Source organism: Artibeus jamaicensis, unplaced genomic scaffold (assembly GCF_021234435.1).
Source record: "Artibeus jamaicensis isolate MK-2021 breed Jamaican fruit bat unplaced genomic scaffold, CSHL_Jam_final scaffold_474, whole genome shotgun sequence".
Lineage (NCBI taxonomy): Eukaryota > Metazoa > Chordata > Mammalia > Chiroptera > Phyllostomidae > Artibeus > Artibeus jamaicensis.
In genome coordinates, this window is record NW_026522046.1 from 37867009 (window position 1) to 37880547 (window position 13539).

Sequence of the window (13539 nt, forward strand, 5' to 3'; positions counted from 1 at the left end):
TGCTCTATCTAATTTAATACCAAAATGTGGTTACTAGACAGACTGAGGGGGTGATAAGAAGATTTGAAGCAATAGTTCCATAGTCCTTTAAGACAGAGAAAGTATTACTTGTCTGTGCCACAGTGAAGGAGGGATGGTAGAAATTACAGAGAGCCTAAAGTTTCTTTAAGACCTGGCTGGGTTCTACCGCTGTTATAAGAATATATAAATTAAATGGACAATAGTTTCCAACTCTAAAACATTATATGCAGTACATACTTTGACCTAGTTTACAGTTTACATTTATTGTGCTCACTGAAACCACAAAGCCAATGTTTAATTTTACAGTTTAAAGTCACACATAGAGAAATGCTTTACAAAGTAGGATATTGTTCCTCCATGAAAAATATTACAGTACAGGCCCCAAATGACTCAGTTCAAGTGATTTACCTGAATAACAGAGCTTGCTGGAATGCAGGCTATAAGACACAGTAATGCTTTCAGTAGTTGATTGCAGTTTGAAAGTTGCCAAGGCTGAGGAGACATTTTACATGAGACCCATTTTAGTTTTCCCAAAAGTTTTGGTTCTTCAACTGGTTTTTACTGAATGATGCATTTACTGAACGATGCCATTGCTTCTGACAATCTGGGGTAATACACAGCTTATATTTTATGACATACATAATGTGCAAATCTTCAAAGTTTTTACTGTCTCAGAAGCACCATTCAAGATTTCAAAATCTTGCTTCTACCTGCTTAGGTCTACTACCTGAATTTACTCACAGACTCTAATACTGAGATCAACTGTTGGGGTCACTGCTTCCATCAAATTGAACATACTTCTGGCATCTGCTTAGTTACCTGGAGTCCATTTAGAAGACATATGCATGATTTTCTGACAAGTATGTGAGACTCAAATGTGAGCAGTGTCCATCAGCTCCTGCATTTGCAACATGCCTGAGTGTACAATGCAAAAACATCACCCAGAGATGATAGCTGTTTTCCAATCCAAAGTGTAGCCTCACTAAGTCAACACACTACTGTTCTCAATAGGCTCTCAGTGTGGGGTGAAGTGGTTCGAATATGTTGTGAATTGTTAAAGCGAAGGAAGACTGAGCTATGCTAGCTCAGTGTTTACAATGGACATAAAATGTCACAAAACTTAAACTCAGGCAAAATATACACAGGGGTTTGTGTGTGTATAAGAACCAAATGAGTCTGTTTAAAAGGAATGTTTGACAAGAGTGCCGATGTCTGGGTGATGAGACATGACGCATCTGAAAGCCTGCCGCCCCAGCCTGACACTCTTAGAGTTTTGATGTCACCTGAAACATCCTCGAGGTACATGTCATGTGTCACCGAGCCCCGCTAAACGAAATGACCATCAGATGCAATCTCCCTAACTTTGGGTATCAAGTTGTGCCCAGCCTTGAAAAAATAACAAAACCAGAAAAAAACCCAAATCCAAAAAACAAAACAAAAACCAAACTTAGTTCTTTCTTGACAATGGAAAAGTCACATAGAATAAAATAGTGACTCAGAAATACTACATTTGACTATTGATCACTGAAGATGTTAGCATCTCAGGAGAAAAGTGTAATTCTTCATTGTATGTGTCAAAGGAAAATGGGGAAAAAAAAGAATGCCACATGTTATTTATAACTCACAGTTTTTCTCACAGTGTTCGACCTGGATCACTTCAATGTGACAGTGCCTTATAGGATGATGGGCCATTATTTGCTTTTTCATTTGACCTATGGTGGCCCACATGGACCAGTTGGAGCTATGGGACAAGGACCACAGAAAGCAAACTTATTGGTAAAGTGCTAGAATATTAGAACTGTGCATTTAGCTGTGTTAGCTAGCATGTACTTTTATTCTCTCTTAAAACCAGCATCTTCTGACAATGTATTCCACTATTTTTTCCACTGAGAGTTATGGTATCTTGGCACCAGAAACACACTTTGCCAGATTAAATGCTTTTCTGGTCTGGACACATGTCTATTTCCATTTTTTTTCCTTCACTGATGCATGCGTTTTACTTCAATGTTTCCATATGTTAATTGACCAGAACACAATTATGCATTATAGATTGATGTTTTGTGATGATATCACTTTGAGGAGTCATTTCTCTAGTTCCTGTTAGCAGAAAACTATTAGGAAGATTGTTTTTTTTCCCCTCAGTGAACTAGTGAGTTAGGTTGATCTACCTGTTAGACAGTCTAAAGCTACAGGTTTTGGCAAATGAGAAAAATAATAGAGAATACATCCAAGTTCCTTTTCTGTGCATCTAAATGATAGACCGCCTTGACATTGCACTCAGTTCTATTACAGCTTTGGGTGCCCATTTCTGTACTCACAGTTATTCATTTATTTCATAGCTCTGAAATGTTGAAAAATGTATGGTATTTTTATGGTCTCAAGTTTAATTATAAATAGAGTGGTAATATTTACCAATCAAGCCAATGAGATTTCACCCTCAACCATGAACTATTAGCCAAATTTGGTCATTGTTACATTCAATCTTGGTTCACAAATGGTGAACTTTAAGTCATAGCACAAGTCCTGGGCTTCTTTGAATCTGGCTGTTGTCCTCACAGAAACCATGACAATAACATTGATAATAAGGAAGGATTCTGTGGGAAAAACATTTGAGTCAGAGGTTAATCTGGTCAGTTGTGTGTCTAAGGGTGCTTTGCCTTATTGCTGTGACCAGACAGTGAAATCGTAGTCAGGGGCAGGCTAGTGTGATCAGAGGTGGCCCTCCATGTCTCAAGTCGTGTCATCACTCCATGAGAGACATTGGTAGAAGTAAAAAGTCACCTTTCAGCAATGGAGACCCCATGTTCGTACAAACAGTTATGACTACAGACACTGAAATCACTTACACCCAATTTGTTTGCTTTCATCTATAGAATCCTGCAGATACTAGAGACCAAGTGATATTAAATTTCAAGGAGTGTTTCTAAAGCAGCCAAAGACAATATTTGGTTTTATTATAATTGATATCGCTTGCAGTTTTCACATAATCCATCAACAGCTCTTTGTCCAAGTGTATCAGTGAAATGAATAGACCTGATTCTCACTGTGCCTTAGCTTCAGGGGACTGACAGGCTCTCTATGTGCCCACATTTAAAACTTGGACCACAGTTGAGTGTTTTAAATACATGTTTTTCTTATCTGTGACTTGAAAAAATTAGAATTAATGGATACTAATAGTAATGAAAGCTTAAGTTAAACACTTGCTCAGAAAGGAAAACTACAGTATCAGAACAATGATACATGAGGAATACACTTCACACAGAAAGCTTTTTGTAAAAAAATACAAAAGCAAACAGTGCTATATATCATGTAAACTCACAAAGTGTACTTTATCCACAAACAGGAAGCATAAATTAAAAAGTAGGACAACAGCAAAACATTTTAAATATAGAATTTGCACATATTTTTGTTAAATAAGAATAAATAACTTTATCACACAAATTCACATACCAGTTGCAAAAAACAATAAATTATTTTTTTCAGTGCTGCAACTTTTTGTCTGTGATTAATCCCTTAATTCTTAGTTTAATGGAATAAAACTGTTTCCACAGAAAGGCAAAGTAAGTTGAATTTGTTGAATAAATTACAACAATGCCCCTAAATCTCTAAACAACCAAACAGGGCTTAATTTGACCTTTTCTCTTCTAGAAGAAATAAGTGCTATTTGGGGGGCTTCCACTGTATTTAATTAAACTTAACCTGGAGTGTTTAGTTTTGTGAGGTTAAATTCTTACTAACCTGAGCACTTTTAGGCAAACTCTTTTTTGAGGAAGTAACCCCTAACATCATGAACCCTAGACTTTTTATTCAAGGTGCAACTACATAAAGATAGAAGGAATAGTCCAAAGTCAAGCTGGACTGAATTAGATCATTTAATAGAGGATTTTCCCTTTGCTTACCATTCTTTATATCTATTATAAGTTTCTCTGAATTTCAGTTTCCAGTCTATATCATTTTTCTCAGGAGTTTAGACATACATTCTTTAGTCAATCTATTGATACTCATACAAAAATAAAAAACACCAAAAAAAAAACTAAAGAAAATTCCTTAAAACCATGGAATAGTGGTTTATTCATTATAAGCTCTCTAGGATTATTCCAATGAAAAGGATAAAACTTCATTATTTGGGGGAAAACAAATCATTGATAAATCATATTAAAAATCTGTGAGTCAAGCATTGAGAAGCAGAATAGGAGACAATCGTGTTTGCTCTTTAATTATCTTTTAATGTTGCCTTCAATATATCCACAAAAGATAAAATAAAACTTGGTCATAGTTGGCTTACTTGATAAAATTATTTTGAAAATTGGAAAAGATAACGGCCTCTCTAATAGTTCTCTCTGCATAGTCAAATGATCAGTTGTAATTTTAATTCTTTCCCTGGCCAATTTGCATAGCTCTGTCCCCAGCCCTGATACCTGGTTCACCTCCATCAAGAGTAGGTACCAGTCTTGTACAGACCTCATTTTCTAACTGATAATTTATTAAGAAAAAAATGACCGTCTCTCCAGCAAAGTCAGTGTATAAAAATCCGAAAGATGATTATCAGTTCTGTAAAATACTTATTTGTTTTACCGAATAATTTCTTAAGAAAATATTTAAAACAGTGAGACATCCAATCTCCTGGCCCACTGAAATGAATGTGATGGAGCAAGATGAATTACATAGTTCTTTTATATTAAAAATATCTCATAATAAAAATAAACTCTCATGAGCTTAAGGGAACTCAAACAATGGTCCCCTAACATTCTTATATGCAAATCTTTACAATAGGCACATTTGGTATGATATTATACAATTTTATAAAAACAATTAGCTTTGTGATGTTTCACAAAGGAAAAGAAATCCCAATGAACAAAACGCCTTATATTTTTTAAACTGTGGAGTGAAGGCATACAGTTTACTGTCTAAAGAGATTTTTAGGCATGTAATTGCACAAATTTTCTATGCCTAACTATTCAAACTTACAACCTACTTAGGCTATGGAAATAGAAGTAACAAACTTCTCAAAAATCATCATATTTCATCACTCAAACACTTACTGGTGCAACCAGATGCTTTCTACTTGGGAAAAATCTGAAGTGCGGTATCAGTGTGCTTGGGTTGGTTTTCAATGCAAGGAATTATTGCCTGTGCGGTGTGGAAACAGTCTTATGAATTACCTTGTTTTTTTCTGCACTAACCACATTAACAATAATCACTTTGAGAAGTGGCTAACTACCAAATGATCTCTAATACTCTCATTACACTACGTCAACAAGATGTAGAAAACCTTGTAGGTCTTACAGAACCCTTTAACAGAACAAACAAGCAAAAACAAACACATTTTAAAGGCTTGCTGGTAAGAGGAGTACCAGTATTTAGAGCATCGATTGTGATCGGAAAACTCTTTGCTGTGTGTATATTACATATTGTGAGATATCAGATGAGTCACAGGAAGGGAAAGCAACTGGGAAAATAGAAATGGAAAATGCAGTGAAGTATGTTTTTTTTCCTTTTAAATTTCAACACAAGGAAATCAATTGTTAGCCTGTGAATACCAACAACATACACACACGCAAATGCTAATTCTATGACCTAGTTACGCATTAATTTGGCTGGCTGCCTGAAAAAATGCAGGCTGTCGAATGCTACAGACCCGTGTATGTATTTAAATGACGAGATACACTGAGATCCTTTCACTTTTTAAAACGTCTCAGAAGATGCTTGCTGTCAAAATGGTTTTTGACTAAAATGTTATCTCCTGTTGTCTGAAAGTTTACTAAGTCTTATTAAAACAGCAGCAAGATCTTAATTTCCAGTAAAACATCCACAGCTCTTTCCAGAAACTGGAAGGAGTTGGAATAGCTGCAGACCCTACTTTGGTCAAACACTTTTTTTTATAGAAATATATATATATATATATACACATATATATTTTAATAGAACCAAGTGATATAAAGTGACATACCAAGGGAGAATGTATTTACAAACAGTAAAAAGAAGCTACTGTGTATTGTGGGTGAAAATGGTTACAGTGCCTTTGAAGACATTCTGTAAGAGGTAGGTGGCAAGAGGGAGAAGGTGATTCTTCCGTTGTCAAATGTTGCCTGGTTCTACATTCATCAGTGTTTTCCATTCTTGCAGGCCCAGGGGATGTTGGCCAACTCCCAAGTTCTTCTGTATTCCAGGGTCACCACTGTCACATGGAATAGTGCACTTCTTCATTTGGTCACAGGGAGCAGATTCTGCCCATAATCAGACTCCTGTTGACAATGACACCGAAGGGTGCCTGTCTGTGCTGTAGGTGGACCTCTTCTTGTTCAGCACGACTGATCCGTGATCAGTCACCCAGTCATCTCTGCATCAGAGCATAACCACAGGCTAACATTTCTTTAGCAAACATTGCTTAAAGGCGGAAGGCCTCTGAGAGAGAAGACACCCCTTGGCTAACTTGCGGTTTCCGTCCTGGCACTGCACGGTCCGGGTGTGCCAGCCTGTGTCACAGGACCTGGAGCAGGCCAGCCACGGGCCGGTCACCCACTGCAGCTGTGTGGCGTGCGACCCCACTTGATTGCTGCCGTGGCTGGTGACCGAGTTTACTTTCTGAGTGGACTTCTTGGGAACAAAGAAACTGTAACGGACATCTAGCGCTTTAGTCGGGTCTGTTGCAAGGATCTGCACTATGAGAATCTCCTTTGTGGCCGAGTAGCCCATCCCATGCAGGAAGTCATCTCTGTGGCTCCAGCCGCTGTAGTTCATGACTGTTCCGTTGATGTCGATGATCGTTTCCGAAGTGGAGATCATGTACTTTCCATTGATAAGGTACTCACCGTTTTTCTTCTTCAAGGCTAAGTAGGCAGTGAATCTGGTCTGGTCTTTGGCTTTGAACTGTCGGACTTTTATGTGGGTTGCCCCTTCTGGGATTCTTACAACATCAGTGTATCCCTTACTGGAAGTGGGAATGTCCATGGGGAAATATATATATATATATATATATATATATATATATATATATAGAGAGAGAGAGAGAGAGAGAGAGAGAGAGAGAGAGAGAGAGGAGGGGAGAAAGAAAATAAGTAAACACTTAGTAACTGAATATACCAATAATTCTCTAAAAGTCTTACTTGATTATAACACAAAGTTTTAGTGTATTTAACAGATTAGCTTAAAATTGGCTTTAAAAATTAATTTTTTTAAAGATAAAACTTCGATTAGACTAACATATTATATGCATTTTTATTATGATGTTCAAAATCAGGATAATGTTAGCAACCTGCCTTTGTTTTAAAAATTTCTACTGACTTCATTTAAAGACGTACAAAACACTACTCATCCTTATTCAATCCTATCATCTTTACAAAGCTATGTTATTCTGGCACAAACTGGCATAAACATAAACACAAACAACAGAAATCTGTCCTCGATCTCATAGAACTTTTAAAATTCATGTTTGGCAAACTTGTTCGCCTATTAGAATCACTTAGACACGTAAAAGTTTGAATCCCCAGGCCCCAGCCCAGGGATTTAAATCCCTGACTTTGACTTTCAGGATGGGGGCGGGGCGTAGGCAGCAGTATTCCCAATGCTCCTCTTTGTTCCAAACGTGCAGACTCATTAGGGAACCACAGACTTAAGTAGTTTGGTGGATTAGAGACAGAGTAGAGTCCATTCTATACTTCCATGTCTACTAGAACTCTGGATTTCCTGGGCAGGACACGAAATGAAACGTAAAATTATGTAGCTGGGTAACCAGTCTTTACCAGTATCAACAAAAGAAAAAAAAAGAAGAATCTTTAATGCCTTAGCAAATTTCCCCAAATGCTTAGTGTCTGTGAAACATTATGATAGATTGAGTGAAGCTTTAATGTGGGTGACAAGTAAGAAAGGTCTCTAAGCCAGAGAACTTACATGCATGACCCATGGACAGGAACAAGGGTGGGGGGGGGTTGCCTGAGGGAGTAAGGGTGCTGGGTAGAGGGGGGCAAAGGGGGAAAATCAGGACAACTGTAATAGCATAATGAATTAAATATAATTAAAAAATAAAGATCCATCACTGGCTGAGGAAAATGGGCAAAGGCATCGATTTCTCTGATATCCATAAGCTTGTGACAAACAATAAGAAAGAAATGGTAATTAAGCAGCAAGGGACTATACCAGAGAAAAGTAGTCATCTATTGCCAAAACATTTGCCTCTATACATAATTTCATAATTTCTTTACTTTCTTAGTTATTTAAATAGAAATAAGTAAACTGTGCGGTTTGACTGATGTATGTATAATTTAATTACTTACTTTCAAATTCATACCCAAGTTTAGAGGTTTGGGGCAACTGATTCATACACAAAAATATCCACCTGTGTTTCCCTCACTCAGGCCTTTTCCCTGGATTGGAGAAGAGGCTCCCCTCCCCAGGGGAGCCCTGTCTATTGGGCATCTGGTCTACCCTGATTGCCTGACAGGTGTTGGAGCTCCCTACTGTGTTGAAGGCAGAAGATGCAATGCTGACAAGGCTGTTGGTCCATTCAACCTGATCCATTCTCTTCCACTGTTTTTACTGCTGTGATACACTTTGGATTACACTACACTACAGGGCTTTCTTCTGAAGTAGCTGCTATCAAGAGGTAATATGCAGTCCTACAATAGCTTCAAAGGAAGCCAGAAGGGATGTCAGGGATGATTTCGTACCTTATGTAAAAGTCATACATGGTGGGGATATATTAAAACATTTGGACAAGTCCGCTCCAGCACTAACATACTGGTAGTGCTGGGCTTAGAAACCGGGCCTCCTGACTCCGAACTGGTGCTCCTTTCGCCGTATTGCCACACTCATATCCCTTACCTCTGCCATTTCTATTTTATGAAAGCTAAATGACAACAAGTTCTGGTTACATTCAGAGTTGAAATGATACCAAACAGATGATGCAGAGAAGATAAAGGAGGAAGGTAACAGGATCAGGTAGGAGAGCTTTTTTCTCCTGTTCTCTGCAGCCTGAATCATATTCGTGAGAACCACCGTCAACTGTCAGCATAACAGCAGGTTTCCAAACGAAGCTCACAAGACAAGTATAAGCGTCAGTGCCTTGCTTGCTTAGTGCCTTAGTAAAATACGGTTATTGTTGTATTCATTCTTTTTCTTTACACTGTGCTGGGCATCACTTACACTCTGGACATTAAGCTGCTCCTCTGGCTACTGTGAATGAATACAGTTGTTTTCATATAACTATTTGGAAGTATGGCTGGCAGGATAAAGGGCTCTTGTTTGGTTCAGGGGTATGTCCGCAGCACCATCCGTGCCTGTCATGGGTGAAATACATTCATTCATTCCTGCATAGGAAGCACGATGTCATTCTGGTGGGGGATGTCAGACCCCTGGCTCCTCCCCCCAAATGAAATATGTGACAGTATCTGCTGATAAGAGCTGTGAAGAAACACAGAGCAGCATAAGCAAATAGAGAATAATGACCGGGATGGAGGTTTTTACTGAGGGTGGCCACTACCTTGAGCCATAGTACCTGACAGTCACTGGAAGGACTTCTAGAAGCAGCACAGCTTATTCATTGGGGAAGTGGGTTCCAGGCAGAGGACACAGTGCACTGGGCTGCCATGGTTAAGAATCTTCAGGAAGCCCAGTATGGGTGGAGCAGAGACAGGGAAGAGGATGGTACAGAAGACACACAGAACATGGCAGCGTCCAAAGCTTTTAGCACCTTGTAGCTTACAAAACAGTGAGATGGAAGCTGTAGGAGGCTGTTGAGCCGGGGAATGTCATGATCTCTGACAGGTAATAAATGATGGTTCTCCATGCTCTGCAAAGGAGGCTTGGAGGGCAAGGTCCTGGAGACCTTTGGGAAGACTGCTGGGTTGGTCCTGGTAAGGAGATGCTCACTGGACTGGGGTTGTAGTGACCTTGGTGGTGGTAAGGGGCAGCCAAATGCTGAAAATATGTTGGCAATAAGACTGACAGGACATGCTGATGGAAAAATTGTGAGAGAAAATGAGGAGTAAAGATGACTTCAAACTTTTGCACTTGCACAGTGGAAGGACTGAGCTGACATTTACTGACATGAGAAAAATTGAGAGAGGAGTAAATTAAGAGTAGGGTCTTATTTCTGAAGAGGTTTGAACCTGATGAAATATTTTAATATGCATTACCTCACTTGATTCTCAAAGCAATATTAATTTTAAAGATTAATTAGTATCATCATCATTCTACTGTCAAGAATTCTGATAGTAAAGAAATTAAGTGACTGTTCAAGAGTGAATGGTTCTTGAATTACGGAGCCAGAGCTTGAAGGCAAATATTCCTCTTTATAAACCACACTAAGCCACGGAGATTTATTCGGGCACTTAAACAGGCCATTTGTATCACACAGTGTAATGCTGGTCAACTCAGTCTGTGAGTGGTGACGCGGCTTTCCACTGGGCAATGTCACGAAGCTCGTCTTTTTGTGTGATGTCAAATACTCAGATATTGGTTGTCAGTACAAAAACTTAAAATGCCAAACTTAGCATTTGAAAGTAGTTTATAAGTTTATGTGGGACAATATATAATATATAATATATAAGGTACCTTTTAAAAATAATTTTATTTCTCATTTGGTTCCTGAATCTCCTTCCTCCCTCCCTCCCTCCCTCCCTCCCTTCCTTCTTTTTATTTATTTATTTAATTATTAAAAAAATTATTTATCTTTAGAGGGGAAGGGAAGGAGAGTGGGAGAGAAATATCAATGTATGGTTGCCTCTTGTGCATCCCCTGTTGGGAAATGGCCTGCAACCCATGTATGTGCCCTGACTGGGAATCGAATCGTGATCCTTTGGTTTGCAGGCCCGCGCTCAATCCACTGAGCTGCACCAGCCAGGGCCTTTTTTCTTTCTTTATAAAAAAATGGTCTGTGCATCCTATGACCCTAAGTTAAGTTTTACATAACTGGCATTCACCAGCCATGTAAAATTGGGTAAATCCTAAATTTTCAGAGACCCAGTTCCCCCATTTGTAAAACAAAAGTTAGACTTGATCATTTTTAAGGTGCCTTGCACCTTCAAAGTATATAAAAATGCAGGACATCATTGGACTTGCAGGGTTTTCTACTTAGATGACCAAACACAATTAGATGAATAATTATTATATCACTAGCACACAGGACTAGCAATGGACATTTTAGTTCAGAGTGAATTCAGCAACAGTACACATATTCATCACGTCAAAGGTAATTTTCAACATTAACAGGGCAGGCACTTTTAAAAGTAAATCCTTATCATCACTGTGGTGTGTCTGTTCCTCTGCAGTTAGAGACAATGTGGCCCGGACGTAAAGACAACAGGTGTGCTTCACTGATAACACTCAGCATGAGTGTGGCCTGGTGAGCAAGAACGCCAACTCTGCACCTGACAGACTCTTTAGCCGAGTCAGACATCCTCGCTGAGAGCGTCATGTTCTATGCAAGAAATCGGTACCTTAAACACTTCCATGTTTAAAGCAAGAGTGTAATCTAGGACCATGAAAAGAAGCAGGGAAGACAGTACTCTTTACAGAGTGGGTTTAAACCAGGAGAGTTAAAAGGGCACTGTCGTCTAGACCACAGCAATTACCTTAGAGCTTTCACGGAGAAATGTTTTCTCAAGAATCATGCAGCCCAATGGGAATTTGTTTGTAGGAAGAAAAACAAAAAATGAAGTACATAAGATGGAAAGCAGCCATCCTTTCTAAATTCTGTATCAGGGTCTGCAAGATTTAGCTCAAATGCAATGTCTCTGCCCTTTTTCTCAGTGTTCATTCCGCAAGGCTGTGACCTCATGGCCACCATGGCTCTCCTGGTGCCAGAGACACCACGAGTTCCCACTTGGCAACCAGAACGTATTTCATCTCCTCTCCTTCCCTTCTCGTATTCATAATGCATTAAAGGGGCCCCGCTAGCCCTCCTCTCTCAGATACCTTATGCTGTAACATGAGTCCTCCTTTATCAATGTTGTAAGAGTTCAAAGCTTCCTTCAGTTCACATACAGGCAATTGTCCTAGCCCATTACCTTTTTTTATTGAAGGTTCCAATAATCTTGGTGCAACTGGAGTTGTCCCCGCCACACACGCCACACTTGTCATACTGCAGCTTTGAGCCGATGATGCCATCACAGCCGGTGCGCACACACTTCCCCCGGACGCAGACGGAATTACTGTAGGGCCTGCATTCGGTTCCATCGGTCACCTGAATGTGAGGGACACGTTAGCTGTGGACAGTACTCGGGCCAGGCACTTGGTTTCTTTGGTAAAAGAGCACGTTCTAATTTGTGAGTTTTGAGTGTGACTGGAATAGAGAGTCCACTGAGATAAAAGGAACAAAAAAAACCCTATAGTTTTCAGAAGTATTCAACCGAAAAATCTTTTACATGTTGGAAAACCTGGGACAGATCTTGGTTATGCACTTTCTCTCCTGCGTTTAACTCCAAGTGTGTTGGGACACCCAAGGTACCCCTCTGCATTCCAGCATGCACGCGGCCGCATTATAGCATGGAGGGGAACAGTCTTTTTGCTTAGCTTGTAGGATTGCCTGTCCCATGCGTCAAGATCAGAATATGGGCCGGCCTCGTAAAGATCACAGAAGATCCTTCTTTGTTGCATAACTGTTGTTACAGCGATATATTTGAAAATCTAACCCTAACCCTTCCCTGTTGAGTCAAACTGGCAGATGCTGAATGCAGACAAATTAGTGCAGGAAAAGGAGTCTGGGGAAGTCAGAGAGAACTACTTATGGGAAGACAATCAATATATTTGAATAAAAGAATTAATGTATTTTATAAGGCTAGATATAAAACAGGATGTATGTGGACTACTTGTGGCTTGTGTATGCCACTGTATTTAAATAACATGCCACATATAAATAGATGTATTTTGTGTTTGTGTGTATGTAAAACCCTGTGTGTGTGTGTGAGTGCATATAAATTGAAGTAGGATATACTTCAATAGGTAAACAGCTCTTCAGATGGTTATATTTCCAGCTGACATTTTTGGTTTTATTCCTTTCTATTATTTTTTAAAATGAAAATGTGCTCTTTCTCAGTAAAAGGATAAAGTATTTTGTAAATTATATTAGTTGACTATGAACTTATTTTTCAGCAATATGTCAGAAATATCTGCAGGCCAGTTACAGAGGTAGTTTGAAGTATAACACCTGTTGCGAAGGTTGTTACAAAATAGCCATGAGGATGTAAAGTACAGGACAGGGAATAAAGTCAATAACATTGCAATAACTATGTATAGCGTGAGATGGGTACTAGCAATATCAGGTATATTGCTAGCATCAGATGGGTACTAGAAACATTCTGTAAAGTGTATGCTTGTCTAACCACTATGCTGTACACCTGAAACTAATACAAAATAACACTGCATGTAAACTGTAAGCAGAAAAATAAATAAATAAATAAATAAATAAAGTAGCACTTTTTTGGCATATTGGATATATGATATTATATAAATTGCTGCATAATATTGGCTGTGAGAAGTAAAGCTGAAGTGATTTAGAAAATGTTCTTCTCTGAAAAACAA

General features: G+C 38.9%; 1 protein-coding gene across 2 annotated transcripts in view; it reads right to left on the reverse strand.

Annotated features, from left to right (window-relative positions):
• Positions 1-264: 264 nt before the first annotated feature.
• The window catches only part of ADAMTS5 (ADAM metallopeptidase with thrombospondin type 1 motif 5), a 47997-nt gene continuing 34722 nt past the window's right edge, over positions 265-13539 (reverse strand). For both annotated transcript variants that reach the window (XM_037155224.2, XM_053657712.1), the window contains 2 exons: positions 12027-12202; positions 265-6952 (listed from right to left, as the gene is read on the reverse strand). In XM_037155224.2, coding sequence (XP_037011119.2) covers positions 6385-6952; positions 12027-12202 — 744 coding nt within the window. In that variant the 3' untranslated portion in view covers positions 265-6384. The remainder of the gene's footprint in view (positions 6953-12026; positions 12203-13539) is intronic.